This window comes from Cinclus cinclus, chromosome 3 (genome assembly GCF_963662255.1).
Source record: "Cinclus cinclus chromosome 3, bCinCin1.1, whole genome shotgun sequence".
Taxonomy (NCBI): Eukaryota; Metazoa; Chordata; class Aves; order Passeriformes; family Cinclidae; genus Cinclus; species Cinclus cinclus.
This window is the reverse complement of record NC_085048.1, coordinates 106,043,492-106,058,832: the sequence shown is the minus strand read 5'-3', so window position 1 is coordinate 106,058,832 and position 15,341 is coordinate 106,043,492. Positions and strand designations below refer to the sequence as shown.

The window sequence follows — 15,341 nt, the reverse complement described above, 5'->3', positions numbered from 1 at the left end:
TGTCTGTGCCTGAGCCTGGCATTGCTTTTGCAGCCAGTGAAGGCAAAGGGAGCTGGGCACAGCCTCATGCTCCCTGTGCTTCCCACCCTGCCCGAGGACCAGAGCAGCTCAGCTCATCGGCCCTGCTGTGGGTGGGTTGGTACATCCGTGTGAGGTGCCAAAGCCTTTGGGCACCTCCCTGTTTGGGTGTTTCCATCAGACCTGAGCCCTCAGCCTGCCTTAATGCTGTTCTGCACCCCAGTGATACCCAGATACTTCAAGCATCAGTGGCACAGCAAAGACCCACAGCCCTTCAGCTCAGCACAGCTGTTGCAATAGGGAAGATCAGTGTCCCTTGTCTTCCCAAGGAAACAGCATGCACAGAGCCAGCATAGCTGGAAGTGGGTGTTTTTGTCCACCCCTAATGCCAGTGTGGTGTTCCAGGTCTCCTCGGTGCTCCGGGGCTTCCTGGACTCGATGCTGGTGCGGGAGCCCTCGCAGAGAGCCACAGCACAGGAACTGCTGAGACACCCCTTTCTCAAACTGGCTGGGCCTCCCTCCTGCATCGTGCCCCTCATGAGGCAGCACAGGCATCGCTGAAGCTTTTCGGGAAGAGGTCAGTGCAGAGCCTGGCTTACGGCATGTGGGATCCGCAGGCAGGGAAGAGGAGAGCCTTGTGAAGGAAAGCAGCCCTGTGGAAACACTGTGGTGTATAGACAACCCCAAAGGCCAGGCAGTGCTCTCTGTGCTCCCACTGTGCCAGGGAGCGATCCCAGCCACGCTTCGCCAGGTTTTGATGCTCCCAACACTGTTGTCTGCTGGGCCATCCGGACAGAAGGCACCAAATGCCAACAACTGAAAGGTAATTTAGCAGAGGAGAGCACAGCCAGAGCGAAACACCTGAACTTTACTGCAGGCTACAGCACTTCTGTTTTAGAAGAACACTTTTCTGACAAAGCAAAGCACTTTTTATCTCGGTCAGAGCAGCGCAATGTATTTTGCAACAAGTTTGTAATTTTCTGTACAGTACGTTTTGATAACTTGCAGTACTTTGTCATGTAACTGTTGTGTTAGTTGAAGTTATAAGTGTAACTTAGTGAGAATTCGAGAACATGAAGTTTCCTACTTTAACCCGTTTGAAAACAAGAGGGAAAAGAAAAAAAAGAAACCACAACCACCTTTAGGAAGTTGTAAGGTTTTGTAGATTTCCCATGGGATGAGGAGGGGGCTCGTCCTCCTCTCCTGGCAGCTGGAAGAGCTGAGGACAGCTGACGCTGGCAGGAGCACCTGGCTTGGGGCACTTGGTGACAGTGGCAGCTCCAGCTCTGCTGAGGGCCAGCCGTGGTCGGGGTGTCCCTTTTCCCCCTCCCAGCCTTGGCCCAAGGGGCCTCCCAGACTGGGCTCATCCCTCATTTTTTATGCCACCACAAGGCCAGTTCTGTCACACAGAAGCCTCCACGCTTTCTGTCACACTCTGGTAGTGGAGAGGGAGGGCAGAAGCTCCTCCTCCCACCCCAGAGGGATCCCCAGAAGTCAGGCAGAGCCGTGGGATGAGAGGGGATGAGATGGGATGCGCTGCCAGGCGTTTGCCGTAGAGGAGACGTCATGCTGCTGTCTAGACCTTTTTGAATGTTGATGCAACAGTTGACTACTGCGGTACAATTTTGTGTTATTTGTTGGATGACTTTGCATGTTAACTGTAGGCTTAAATAGATTTGCCTTTAAATTTTTAGAAGTGCTTCATAATTAATTTTATTTATTAACAATTAGTTGTTTTTAATTATGTATAATACAAAAGCCATGTTTTTCAAGTTTGTTTTTTTTTCTTACTGACCTCATTTTATGGTATCTTTAAGAACCACAAAGCCAACTTTGTGAAAACACAGTTTCTTTCTTATAATGGAATTTCATAGTTAATAAATTGTTATTTATTGTAGTAAATTATAACCAAACATCTAAACCTGGTAGGAGCTGTTGTTTAAAGATCTTCCTCTGGGAGAAAAAGAGTTGCCAATAGTAAAGAAGCTCCTTTAGTTCTGCCCTTAGAGAATATTTGGAGGGAGAGAAGCAATTTAAAAAAAGAAAAAAGGAGATAAGGATGATCTGGAACATGGAATAGATGTTCTTACATCAGTGTCTTATCCCCACTGCTCTCTCTCCCTACCCCTGTTTGCACATTTGAAGAAGACACTGAAGAAAATGTGTTTGGCTCCTGCCGCCCTCCAGCTCCTGGAGCCCACCCAGCTGGGAGCACCCCCAGCCTCCCAGGGCTCTCTTTTGTAGTCTTGACAACTCAGGAAACCAGGCTGCACCAGTCCAGGCAACGGCACAACTTAATACTCGCCACAAAATTACCTTTTTTAACCATCTTTGAATAAAAAAAAGGGGTGGGTGGGACTTTTTTCTTCAATATTCAGCACATTTTAGGCTGTACAAGTGAAGAATTTTCTGCAACTTTCTTATTATTAGATACTTTAAACAGTGTTCATCAAGTTTACTGAGAGTTTTGTCGATTTCAAAGGGGTTTTTTTGTGAACACCAGCTACTGGTGAGACAAATGCACATGCAAGTTAAATAAATTAATTAATAAACACTTCTAAGTTTCAGTGTGGGTTTTTCTTTCCCCATACCTTATTTCTACTTTATACATTTGACTCAGCTCCCCTGTACTAGACCAGATAACAAAAAAAAAAAAAAACAAAAAAAAGTGTTTTTATACATATATAAAGATAGACATGTGTACAATACACATACATTGCCCCTGCCTCAGTGCTCTGGGATCAGGCAGGGAGGGACATTCCCTGTGAGTGCCCCGACAGGATCAGGGCAGGACGGATTGAAAACCCTTCACAGAGGCCACCATAAAATCAGCCATTTCTCCATCTTAACTCCACACAGATGTTTGAGAGCATCTCCCTGGTACAGCAGGCAGGTCTTGCTCGGGTGGTGCAGCAGGAGAAGCCACACCCAGGCTGGTGGCCTAAAACCCACCAGCAGCTTTCCTTGGGCAAGGCACAGCCTGGGGCTAGTGTCCCCAGCCCTGCCTCTCCTGCACCAGGCTCAGCCATGCCCCACTTCCTACTGCCTTCAGCAGCTGCATGGGAAGCCTCTGAACTTCCCCCTCTTCCAAGGGAGGAAAAGCCAGCCAGGGGGGAATGTCCTCTGAGTGATGAGGATGGCTCCAGTTGGGTGCAACTTCTTCCATCTTTCCTGCAGCCCCCGTGCCAGAACAGCCTATCCAGGAGACAAATGGCTGTGGAGGGCCTCCTCTGGCACCTGCACCCCAGCTCTTGGCTTCCTTTTTGTACTTCATTATTCTTTGGGATGTCACAGTGGCAGATGTGCCCAGCTGATGGGAGCTGGCTGGAAGAACCTTTCTGGCCCCAGGGCAGACAAGGGTGAGGCAGGACAAAGCTCCTCTCTATTAATGATGAACCTTTAATCCTTTTATTCACCCTCCTGCTACCTCTGGCTTTTTCTAACCGCCTCTGAAAGAACCTTTTCTTTTTTAATTATCAGCTTATTGTAGGCCGTGGCACTTGATCAGTCAAAAGCTCACCCAGGACCCTTTCACTGGAGTTCTAAAGGAAAAGGGCCACAATTTAAAGCCACAGTCATCATTAGTGCCATAATTTTGCCTTTTGCATCCAGATGAGAAAACAGAAAGCTGAGCATAGCATAGGAATGAGACCAGGAATAAGGCAGGACTACAGGAAGGCTTAGGCTGCATCCACCTCCATCAAAAAACCCATAAATTTCAGGGGAGACTACAGCATTGAAGAACAGTTAAGTTTCTTCTCTTGCCTTTTTTCAACATTGAAATTACCGTTTTTCTTTGAGTTTTAAGGTGAAAGAAAACAATCGAGCCTCTGTTTGAATTAAGGCAGTTTAAGAAGAATGAAGTGTTTTCCATGCCCTAAACTAACACAAGGCCTGGACTAACTCCTGAGGTTACACCAGAGCCAAGGGGAGTCAAAGGATTCAGTGGGGACTGGACAGTACTGGAATAAAACACATCACTGCCCACACAACACAGGAAAAACACCCAAGAGATAGAAAAATATTAGGGACAACCAACAAATCACAGAACACTGAACCACCACGTCTTCACCAAGCCATTTGCAGCAAAACTACTGCTGCAATAAATCCTACACGTGACATCCACTCAGATGATGTATTTGTGTTCCAATTCCATTGGTATCATGGAGTGATACAAAGCATTACATCATTTCACACTAAGACAGCAAATCAAGCATTATATATGTACATGTTTTAATTAATTTTAAAAATCATCTACATTTAAGGATAGATTTCAAGGGTTCCCTTATATTTTTTTCTGTTACATTAGATTATACCTGAATAATCTGCATAGTAACTTTAACATTACTGTTTTCTTTTTTCTTTTTTTTTTTTTTGGGTGTGAAAATTACCAGTTGCAGGTAGCAATGTAACATCTCAACCACAATCACAATACGTGCAGGATGCTCAGCCAGAAGCATTTCTCAGTTGACTTGCAGTAGCACGGCACTTTATATCTTGTGTATCAATACTTTTTTTCTTTTTTTTTTTTTGAAGTTTAATTCAGATGTGGCTCAAGAAGCAAAAACAAACTTTCTTCACTCAGTCTCAAGTGTGAGGTCAGCTCCACAGCTGTGATCTGCTCCACTGGAGTTACTGTCCTTGAACTTTATTTTTCCCCCAAAGCACACCTGCATTTGCCTCCATGCTTTTCTTAACATGAGTGCAAACTTCAGAATGTGTTTTGAGTTCCTTCATTCAGAGGGCCTGAATGAACCCTGTGCAATGGCTCTGCCTCCCAGCCCTGCTTCCTGCGTGGACATAAATGCGGAGGGCTGAATCCTCCAAAGGTGATGCAGGGGGAGGTAAGAATCACTTGAGATGGGAAAAAGGGAAAATAATTAATAAAACAAGAAAGCTAATTGTAAATTCCCAGTGTGAAACTCCAACATGTGAAGCATTTCTGTTTCCAGATGATCAGCCCAGCTGCTTAAAGAAGGTATTCAAACCACCTACAGACACCTCAGACACCGAGCCTCCTTACAGAATGTTAAAGCCAAGCCTTAGCCTGTCTCCATGAAATACTCGGGATTAGGTGCTGTGAATACCACCCCTTGCGCCCCCAGAACCTTTCCTCGCCCACAGAAAAAAGTGCTTTTGCTTTTTCTACCTGACAAATGCTCGGGTTCCTCAGTGCTGCTCCCTATCCCATGTGCTTGTACTGAGATCTGTCCCGAGGGATCTGCACCTGGCTGGCTGTCAGCTTGTGGTGGATGTGGTAAATGCCGAGGGTGATCACGATAACCAGCCCCAGGATCAACCCCAGGATCAGGGGCAAGGTTTCTTCCAGCTGCTCCCTCTGGTCCACCGGGCACTTGTGTTCTGTAGGGGAAGAAAGAGGGGAAAGAAGGACGTGACTGAGACGCTGCTGAGCTGAGGGGGCTCCCCGTTCACGACGGAGCCCCGGGGAGAAAATAGATTGCTTCGGAGCAAAGTGAAATCAGTCACAGCGCAGGGATGGGCTGAGTCTATCAAACCAGCCCACACACTGGAAAAACACTTTTATGCCCATAAACTCAGCCCTCTCTGCCACACATGGATGGCCTTGCTGGGAACGGGGCAGTCAAAGCCCGAGTTTTCAGAGTGACTGAAGAGCTGCTTTGTTTACTCAGTTTGAGAGGCCTTAGCATCAGCAAGTCTTTAATTCTGCCCCAGACTCACCCCGCCCATCATCCCCCCTCTATCTGCAAGACTGGCAGAGGCCCAACAGCATTGCTGCCCCCTCTCCATGAGTTCCCCACAGCCACGGCACCAGCCCTGGCAGAGCACACACGTGGGTGTCTGTGTCAAAGAGCTCCCCAAGTTGTCCATCAGATACGGCAAAGGAGAAGCAGAAGCAACATGAGCCCTGACGGTGTTTTTGTCTCCGGCTGATGAGTCTCTGCCACAGCCTAATAAACCACTAGAAAATACTGATACAATGGGAAAATATTTTCTATTGAGCTTGGAAAGGCCACTAAGGTCAGGAAACATGATATGCAGGTAATCCTGGCTCAGCTCCCTTACACTTCCAGAGTCTATTGCTGGCCTGAGTGACAGGATCGTGATACACTTTTCTCCCCTGCAGGATTGTTGCTTCTCCATGCTGATGGACGCGCAGAGCACCCATGCTGCTGAGATGGGGCTGCCAGGCTAAAAAGAAGAAAAATGCCAGGTCTGGGAGCAGGGTGGGGAACAGGTAGGTGATACAGGAAGGACAATTCTCTGGTTCAAGTTCTTCATTGTGTTATGAGTGTGCTGAAAACAATGACAACTTCAAGGAAAAAAATAAAAAGGTGAAAATAGAAAGGCTGTGTGTTAGATGAGCAAATACAAAAGGCACCACAAATTCTTCCCCTTACTAAAGACTGTCCAGATGGGTTTCCCAGGCAGCTGATTGCAGAGATCTTCAATAACCACAAAGAGCAAATGCTGCACAAATCTAACAGCATGTGGCAAAGAGCAGGAAAAACCCAGAGACCCCCAGGCAGGAGGTGACAGCAGGGACCCATCTCCAGCAGTGCCAGCACCTCCAGGAGCTTCACAGCATCCTGGAGTGCAGCCTCCTCCCAGCGATGCCATCAGGAAACATTTCAAGCTGTAAATGAGGTGAAACAAAAAAAAAAAAAAAGCTAAAAAAAAAAGTGAAATGTAGTCTAACACAGAAGAACGTCCTTTTCAGTTCCAGTTGCTCACTGTTTCACCAGAGGAGTGATTAATCACCAGGACTGTGGTACAGGCAATTCAGCAATTGCTGCAATGCAGGGGTTTTGTTTGTTTGTAGTGGAGAATGGGGGAAAAAAATCCTGATTATTACTTAGCTTCCAAAATTTGTTTTCTAGTGCTCTGTGGAATTGTTCCCAGTTTAGGATGCTAAGGCCTGAGCAATTCACAGGGACTCCCAGGCTGAGCTGACTGCAGGAAAAGCCATTCATGGGGCAGAGCTGTGGGGCCAGGGCTGCTCTGACCCCTCTCCCCACAACCACAAAGCAGCACTGGTCCCATGGGAAGGATCCAAGCTCCTGTGCACCCCCCACATGGCTGCAGACAGGGTGTGCTGAGGTGCCAATGAGCAGATCACTGTGGCTGGACACACATTTTTTGCTTGGAAATATTTTTTTTTTTGGCTTAGCTTAAACCCTAGAGAAAATGGAAAGAAAGCTGCTGGAAACCCATCTGAGAGGATTCCCCTGGTCTCAAACACACCAGGTTTTCCTTGCACCTTTCCCTAAACAAGAATTCTCCAGCATTTGCAGAATGGGCTGGATGTGTGCGGCTGCAGCCAGTAGAGAAGGCAAAGCTAAAAGCATCAGTGCAGAAAACAGACCCAGTTCTAAAGCACCCACTTGGATAATCTGAATTCCACCAAATTTTTCAAAAGCAAACTGGCTGCAGGGCACAAAACACACCAGAGGATGTGGCCAGAGATCCATGGTCCACAGAAAGCCACGACCGTGTTTAAGTGTCTGTGTCACAACTCAAAAAGGTGTAAACTCCTGCAAGCAACCAAGGAAGAGAGTTCTTTATCCTGACCTGACACACATTTTTAAGAGGATTAAAATAAAATAAACATACATATATAAAGCCAACAGGAAGGGGGGGAAAAAAAAGGCAGAGCTGTCAGTCTCTAGCAGCACATCCCCAAACCCAGCTGGACCCACTGCACCTCCCCAGGCAGAGCAGCTGCTGCTACCCTACCCCCACCTTCTCCTCATCAGAAACATTCATTTTCTTCTTTTGGAGCAGACCACCAAATCCTAGGCTCCTTGGAGACTGTAGGGAGAATGGGGGGACCCAGCATGGAGGCACTGGAAAGTGCTAAGGACAAACATATCAGCAGAAGTGAGGCTCTCTGTGTGCTGACTACTAGGAGGATGAATTCTCTATTTTAACATTATATTAATGTTGAACCTCTCCATTTTATGACAAATAAAAATACTTCTACATTTATAACAATGTATTTTAACATTTATGCAGCATTTTTCACTCCCAAGAATTCAAAGCAAAGGCACTGAGGTCCACAACAGAACAGGGAGGCAGGCAGGCAGCAGGTATCATTCCTGCTCCATCAGCACTGGAAGAGGCAGAGGGGCAACAGGAGGGAAGAAGGGTTTGCACAAAGTCCATGGCAGACAGATTTGGACATTCAACTCCCTCAAGTATTGGTAGGTTGATGCTTGACAAATGAAGAACCACTGGACTGGTAACAGCTATGATTTCAAAATTAATGACCCTGCAGGAAAACAGCCCTTCTGTCAATTTTCCCCCAGTATTTCACTCCAGGTTGCAGGGACCTCAGCATTTCCCAGATTACTGGGGTTCACCCTCACTACAGGGAAGCAAAAAGATCCCTGGAAAGAAAGAGAAACCTCAGGCAATGCTGGGAGCTTTGCTGCGTCCCAAACACTGCAGGGTCACCCCTTTGCCAGGGTGGTGTCACCTCCAGTCCCTGCCCCGTGGAACACCCACTCCAGACGGATACGAAGGAGGTGTTTAGGTGCATTCCTCACTGTTCCTTTGTGCTGTGCCTCCTCCCAGGCTCACGTACTGCCACGGTTTCTATGGTGAGTGCTCGTCCAATTCCAGTACCAGGCTGTGAAACCACCTAAGAGCCCATTTTCCTCTTCCAGAATCCTTCTGCAGAGCAAGCACGGCAAAAAACCCAGCAAAATGCACAGCACCCTCCTGCAGGTACGAGCACGAGCCTGAGCATCAGCACAGGGATCGTCCAAAGGGATGGAAAAACAGCCCAGCTGTGTCTGGCAGGGCAAGATTTTTGAGATGGGCAGCTAAAATTAATTTAAAAAAAGAAAAACCAGGTGCTTTTTATAAAGTGTCTGCATACCTTGGTGAAAAGACCTTTGAGAAAATGTGGCCCTCAAATGGGAGGTCTCAGCTCCCTCTGAGCCACCCCAGGATCCCAGCCCCTAATTCTCAGCTGTTTTATCCCTTTGTATTAATATTTTTCATCATATTGCTTTATATTCAATTTTTTAGATATAAAAATCAAAAGAGCTGACAGTTTTCATCAGTTTAAATCTTCTCACATCATCTTGATCCAGCTCTCATTTTACCCATCTTCTAAGCTGAAAAATGTATATGCACTTCCCCTATTTAAAAAAAATAATTAGTAAACTCTGAATAATAAAAAAAAAATCTGCTGCTTCTGTATTGAAAAATAAAAATATAAATAAATAAATGTGGATTTGTGAAAGTTGGAAGCGGCATCTAAAAAAATTTAGAAAAACAACAACAAGAACAACAAAAAGACCTCTAGCACATTAATTTGAATTTAAGCATTCAAAAAAACCAAACGAACAACAAAAAAAAAAAAAAAAAACCAAACAAAAAAAAAAAAAAAAAAAAAAAAAAAAAAAAAAAAAAAACAGAAACAATCCAATCATTCCCTACAAGCTTTTTAACCTACCCCTGCAAGGACAGCATCAGGACTAATGAAGAAACCTTTCCCCCATTTCTTTGTGGGGAAATAAAGGGCCCCAACCCTCCTGCATCTTGGCGATTCTTCTGCACTAGCAAGTCTCTTTCTCTACTCTAAAATACTTTAAAATGTTTTGTAGCTTGTTCATAATTAATAGGCATTTCACCTAATGGGAAATTAATGAAGCAAAAAGGAGAAGGCTAATTACTGTAATCTGAGATTGGCTGTGATTCTCAGACCCCACAAAGGATCCTGTTCTGCCACGCGTGTGCCGAGGACGAGCTCGGCCAGTGGGAACGTGCTGCTGGGAGAGCAGCAGAGCCCTGGCTGGAGCTCCCTTGATAAATCACCTCCCAGGACCTCTGACCACCCTCTCCAGGTGCTCTCTGCTGGTTAACTTCCAGTGGAATTCAGCAAAAAGGAGTGTCATTGAATAAGGAGAGCAACAACAGAAAACCCCATTGATCTTGACAAAGAGAGGAGTCATGCAGTCCTCTGGAGGAGGAATTCCCTCTGTGTGTTTAAAGATTGCTAAACCAACATCACCTCTTTGTGTGCTGGAGAAAAAAGCCCCACCAAACTACAGTAACAAAACAAAAAACAAAACAGAAACAAATTTTCTGCCTGAGAGGAATGAGTGTATCATGAAAACAGAAGGTAGATTCCTTTGGCAATGAACCCCAAGTTTGGTTGTTTTAACTGGGAGCCCTTGGACTTCACAAGTTTGGTATCACAGAGACACAAACTTGCATATTTTAAACACCCTGAGGTTCTCAACCTCCAAGGTCTCCCCAGCCCAACCCTGAGATCAGGAATCCTGGATCCACAGGAGGAAAGAGAGGGTAAAGCTATGCCAACAAAAAAACAAAACAAGAAAAAAAAATATATAACAAACTATTAAGTTCTACCTTTTTCTCCCTGTAGATCTAAGAAAAATGTGGTAGTACTTGGATTAAAAAAAAAAAAAAAAGCCCCGCCCACAGATAAAACCTACTCAGTAATATTCTGCTCTTGCCATGAGTAATTCAGCCAGGCAGAGCTCTGCCAGAGCCAGCACATGCAACAGCACGAATTTACTACATCGGTGAGAGGATGCAAGTTGTGAGTGCAACTACTCAGCTCTGCAGTCAGTGCTGAGCATTTGTGGTGTTCCAAGAAATTTCCCACATGCAAAATAATAAAGCGTCAGGTTTTTAATGCTAGGCTTGAATACCACCATTTTCTAACTCATTATTAAAAGAGTTGGTTATTACACATTTCATTTGCAGCTACTTACAACAAAAGGTTCAACTCATTTTAGTGCTAAGGCAGCACTATGAAATGGGACTGCTCTTACCTAATCCAGGTGAGTATGATTACACTGCCTTATTCAGCCTGATGGGAAAGCCAAGGGGGAGCCAGGGAGGAGGAGCACCATGGGTTCCTTGGGATAAAGGAAACTAAAACTGCAGAAATCCTGTCCCACAGCAGCGTTGCTGCAGACTCCGGTGCAACCCTTTGTTACAAACTGCATATTTTAACTCAGATTTTCTTTTATCCACTATAGATATTAAAGAATGCCAGAAGGGGAACAGCATCCCAGTTGTTTGGTGCTGTAAGAGCCTCACTGAAGTCCATTATTCTTCCTTCACCCTTACAATGAGCATTAATCAAACTGAAGATAGGAACTTGCACCCCCAGTGTCTCCTACCGCTGCAGCCCCAAGCTTCCTCAGGGTGCAGAAGCCCTAAGAAACCCCTGGGGCTGTGCTGGAGCATTTTTGTGCTACAGGGGAGACACCTGAACCTTGCAGGGCTCCCCAGAGATGCTGCACTGGGGCTTGTTGGCAATCTGACTCTACAAGTCCTTACAGAAGCCAATGTACAAACAATGATAGTCCATGTTTTGGCATCTGGGCTGAGTTTGTAAAGCCTTTTGGGGGACCACAGAGGCAAGGAATGGGTTGAAGGGACTGCAGGGAGCACCGGTAACAGGCTGCAGGGAGGGAAAGATTGCTCTGGAAAAGGTGGGACCCAAATTCCTTCAGTACATTGCAACATCCCCAAAGGTCATGGCAGCATCAGCACCTCGGGGATGCGGACACGCCTTTGCCTGCTTCTTACCTTCACTGAAGACGAAATCCGCGGGGATGTCGAAGGGCTGGAGCCGCACTTCGGACAGCAGGAGCTGCACAGACTTCTGATGGTCGCTGGAGATGAGGGAGATGGTCTGCTGTGCCTGGCACTCGTAGGAGCGTCCAGCGGGCGTCACCAGGGCCGAGAGCCGATGCGAGCTGGCCGTGTACTTCCCGGCTGGCCAGGGGACACACGCAGGTCAGGCCCTGGCCCCAGGACCAAGGGCCCTTCACAAACCAAGGCAATGAACCGAACCTGCGGGCGACGCGGCCGGGGCGCAATGCGGCAGCAGCGGCCCTGCTGCTCCTGGAATGTCCTCCCAGGGTGAGACCCTGCTTTGTGTGACACCCCACACAGCAAGGGCAGCTCCCACACCGGGACTGTCTCCTGCAAGCGGGAACACGCGGCTCCAGCGCACAGAACTGCGCCACAAAGGGCAGAGCTGGTTCTCCTGCCACCAACTTCATTCCTGTCACAGTGCCTAGAGTCCACAAAATCATAGATACGGTTCTCATTCATAGAGACTCAGGGTTCAGCCCAGGACTGTGGTTGTACTCCCTACATTTGGGAAACAACCATTTCTGTGGCAGCAGATGGGCTCCGAATCCAGGTGGGAAGGAGCAGTCACACCACAAAACAAGAGAGGCCATAAAGCCCTTCCTGAAACTACAACGTGACCTTTTCACCTAAGTATAAATTATGAGAAAATATTTTCCCGTTGCACCAAGCTTGTTTCGCAAGCAAAGGCCAAATGCGGCTGAGCCGGGTGGAATGAGGGATATCTTCCACCTCCTGCTCTTCTGCAGCTCTTTGTTCCCCTCCAGCAGCTCAAAAAGGTAATCAGGGCTTTGAACGGGCAGGGGCTGATGAGGCACAGCCAGCTCCGTGTTTTGGGGACTCAAGCAGTGAACACCAGGAAAAACAGCCCCCAAACCAGCATGTCTTATAGCAACAACTCTAAACACCCTATTCACTGGAGCTGGAAAAAAATCCTGAGGGAGGACGATTTACAAATGACAATACTTAATTTTTCAATTCAAGACAACACATTTCTGAGCCAAAATGAAATAAAAAATAAAAGAAAGCCAAGAGAAAGGAAACCCAGTGAGAAAAGAGGAGGCTGCTGGGTGCAGAGGTGCATAGGGGTATGATACTAACGTCAATCTCAGTTATTTTGGGAAACTGCTGCTTTCACACCTATTCAACCATCATCAGGATTAACCTCAAAAAAATTTCCCCACAGGAAAGGAGACAAGCTTTTCCAGCCCAGGCGGCTCCCTGCCCCACCCCCTCGGCCCTGGGTCCCACAGGACAACCCGGGCAGCGCAGCAAACGGGCAGAGCTGGGCTCTCCTCCCACGGCAACCCCGGTGACTAAAAACAAGTGAAAAACAAAGAAAACAAAACAAAACAAAAAACCAAAAAAATACCAACAAAAAACCCAGGAAGAAATACAATATGCGGTTTAAACGCGGTAGCTGGTCCCGGCTTTGTCGGGAGGGTTTGGGGTTTCCTTTTTCCCATAAGCTACATTTAGCGAGTAGCCCGCGGGGCGCTCCCCTCCCAGCCCGGCCCCGTTCTCGCCTGCCCGCCGGGATCTGCCTTAAACCCGAGCCCGGGCGCTTACGGCTGACAGCATCCTTGAAGTAGGTGCGCTCGGAGCTGTCGTAGGTGAACTGGATCCGGCTGAGCCTCCAGGACGCCTCCGTCCCCCTGGACGTATTGTGCCCTTCCTGCCGAGACAGGGCCGGTCAGGACCCCGCGGAGCTGCCGCGCCCCCGCCCCAGCTCCCGGCGTGCGGGGAGCCCGTACCTTCAGGAAGGAGAGTTTGAGGGTGTATGCTTGGTCCAGCCAGGAGAGCTCCAGCTCCGACTCGTTCGTGCCGCACTTGCCCTTCATCTCGGCGCCCCGCGGCAGCGGGATATCGGCTTGCTCCGTGATCAGCTGCAAGCGGGGAGCGGGGCTCAGCGGGGCAACCCCCGAGTCCCCCCGGGCACACACGGGGCTCCCCGCTGCCCCCGCTGAAAATCCTCGGAGGGGATAAAGGACTTTCCGAAAGTACCGGCAGGTGTGTACGTGTGTGTGCCCCCTGCCATCCCCGGTCCTGCTTCAGCCCCGGACCCACCGGGCTACCCCCGGCCCCCACTCACATCCACATAATTGCTGGCCCACACATCGTAGGGGACGATGAACTTGGCGGCGAATTCGGCCATGAGACACGTCGTCCGATTTTCCCGCACCACGAAGATGTCCTTCTCGGGGTTAGGGGAGAGCCCGGAGAGGTTTTCAACTTCTTGTTCGGCAGCCAGGCGAGCCGCGGCGTCTGGGGGCACAGTGGGGCTGAGCGCCGGCAGCCCCGAGCTCTGCCGCTCACCTTAACAACCCCCTCACCACCCCCGAGCCCGCTGGACCAAGCTACTCTATCGCGACGGGGCGTCCCTGTCGCGACAAAGCGGGTGGAGGAGATGTGGCAGCCGGTGGCGGTGATGCGGGACCGGTGCCGTGTCAGCGCCAGCGACTGCCTCGTCGCGACAGGGCTCTCTGTCCGTGACTCCCCAACCAGATACTCACGCAAGATGAAAAGCAGCCCCGGGAGAAGCCCCCCGGCCATCCTCCCTGCTCGGTCCCGGCGTGGCCGCAGCTGCTGCAGCTCTTCCTCCAAGAGGTCCGCTCCGGAGAAAAGGAAAAAAAAAATTGAAAATAAAAAGGAGGGGGAAAAAAAAAAAAAAAAAAGGCGGCACACCTCCTTTCTTAGGAGCCGCACAGGCTGCAAAAGCACTCTGCTGCGGAACGGCGGGGAGGAGGGACGGGGAAAGTGTGTGGGTGTGCGGGGAGGAGGAGCAGGAGGGCAGATGCCGGCGGAGCTGATGGAGCGCCCACGCCGAGGGACGGGGCATACGCGCAGCCGGGCGGGGAGGAGGGAAGAAGGGATTTCCCCCCTCCGGCGCCAAGGCCCCGCCGCACCCGCGGAAGGGCGGCCGGGGATCCCCGCGGGGACCTCGGGACGGCTGGAGCGGAGCTGGGCTCGCCCCGAGCGCTCTCCGCTCCGCTGGCAGGGCCGGCGCTGGGAGCGAGGCCGGGACCCCCTCGCCCCGGGATTGCGCCGCCTGTCCCTGCCGAAGAGGCCGGCGGCCTGGAAGAGGGGATGCCTATTCCAGTGCCGGCTGCTCACGGAGCGTCGCTAATTTCGGTGGAGTCGAACAGCTGCTCCGCGTGTTAGTTTAGGAAGAAACGCGCCGCTATTTTTGTGTGGCAAGGCCAGAAGCAAGCCCGCATCCTTCTGTGAACGGCCATCGACACACCTGAGGTCTAAGATGTGACAAACCACAACCAAGCGCAAAACGCAACAGCTCCCAGAGGGTGTTTTAAAAGTGAAACAACACCGCCCGCGGGGGGTTGTTTTTTTGGGGGGGGGGGGGGGGAGAACAGGCAGGAGGTCGCGCCTGGGAAGTGGGACAGGTGCCGGCTGAGCTCAGGGCTTTGTCCCTGGCCGGATCAAAGGTGCGAGACCGCGGAGCCAGGCGCTGAGCGGAGGGAGAGCACGGAGGGCAGCCCGCGCCCTGCCCTGCCCTGCCCGCTGTGGGGCCCCTCAACTCCCCGCTAAAGCAGCGCCTTCGCTCTCTCGCTCTCAGCCCGGGGCAGGGACGGCGCTGGCCCCCCGTGCTGTCGGCAGTGGAGCGGCGGGAGGAGCGGGCGATCCCGGCCCGGAGCTCCCGGCTGCACTGCCGCTTCGTGAGGTGGAAGCGCGGCCGA

The 15,341-nt window shown here is 49.6% G+C and overlaps 2 protein-coding genes across 2 annotated transcripts in view; one reads left to right on the top strand and one right to left on the bottom strand.

Annotated features, from left to right (window-relative positions):
* Positions 1-579, top strand: part of PAK5 (p21 (RAC1) activated kinase 5) — a 36,839-nt gene extending 36,260 nt beyond the window's left edge. The window contains exon 8 of the mRNA XM_062489437.1: positions 424-579. Within this exon, the coding sequence (XP_062345421.1) occupies positions 424-579 (156 nt within the window). The remainder of the gene's footprint in view (positions 1-423) is intronic.
* A 4,621-nt stretch (positions 580-5,200) lies between these two features.
* LAMP5 (lysosomal associated membrane protein family member 5) lies at positions 5,201-14,199 on the bottom strand. The gene is made up of 6 exons (XM_062489438.1): positions 14,160-14,199; positions 13,739-13,911; positions 13,401-13,532; positions 13,216-13,321; positions 11,578-11,766; positions 5,201-5,379 (listed from the first exon to the last, which is right to left on the bottom strand). Exons 1-6 carry the CDS (start codon positions 14,197-14,199, stop codon positions 5,201-5,203), a joined length of 819 nt encoding a protein of 272 aa, XP_062345422.1.
* Between the last annotated feature and the right edge of the window lie 1,142 nt (positions 14,200-15,341).

Bases quoted from the DNA above. Each gene is read 5' to 3' on its own strand.
- LAMP5 (XM_062489438.1), bottom strand. From the start codon at position 14,199: ATGGCCGGGGGGCTTCTCCCGGGGCTGCTTTTCATCTTGC. The intron at 13,912-14,159 runs GTGAGTATCTGG...CTGTGCCCCCAG, and splicing joins GGGGCTGCTTTTCATCTTGC to ACGCCGCGGCTCGCCTGGCT. The intron at 5,380-11,577 runs GTAAGAAGCAGG...CTTCCCCTACAG, and splicing joins GGATTTCGTCTTCAGTGAAG to AACACAAGTGCCCGGTGGAC.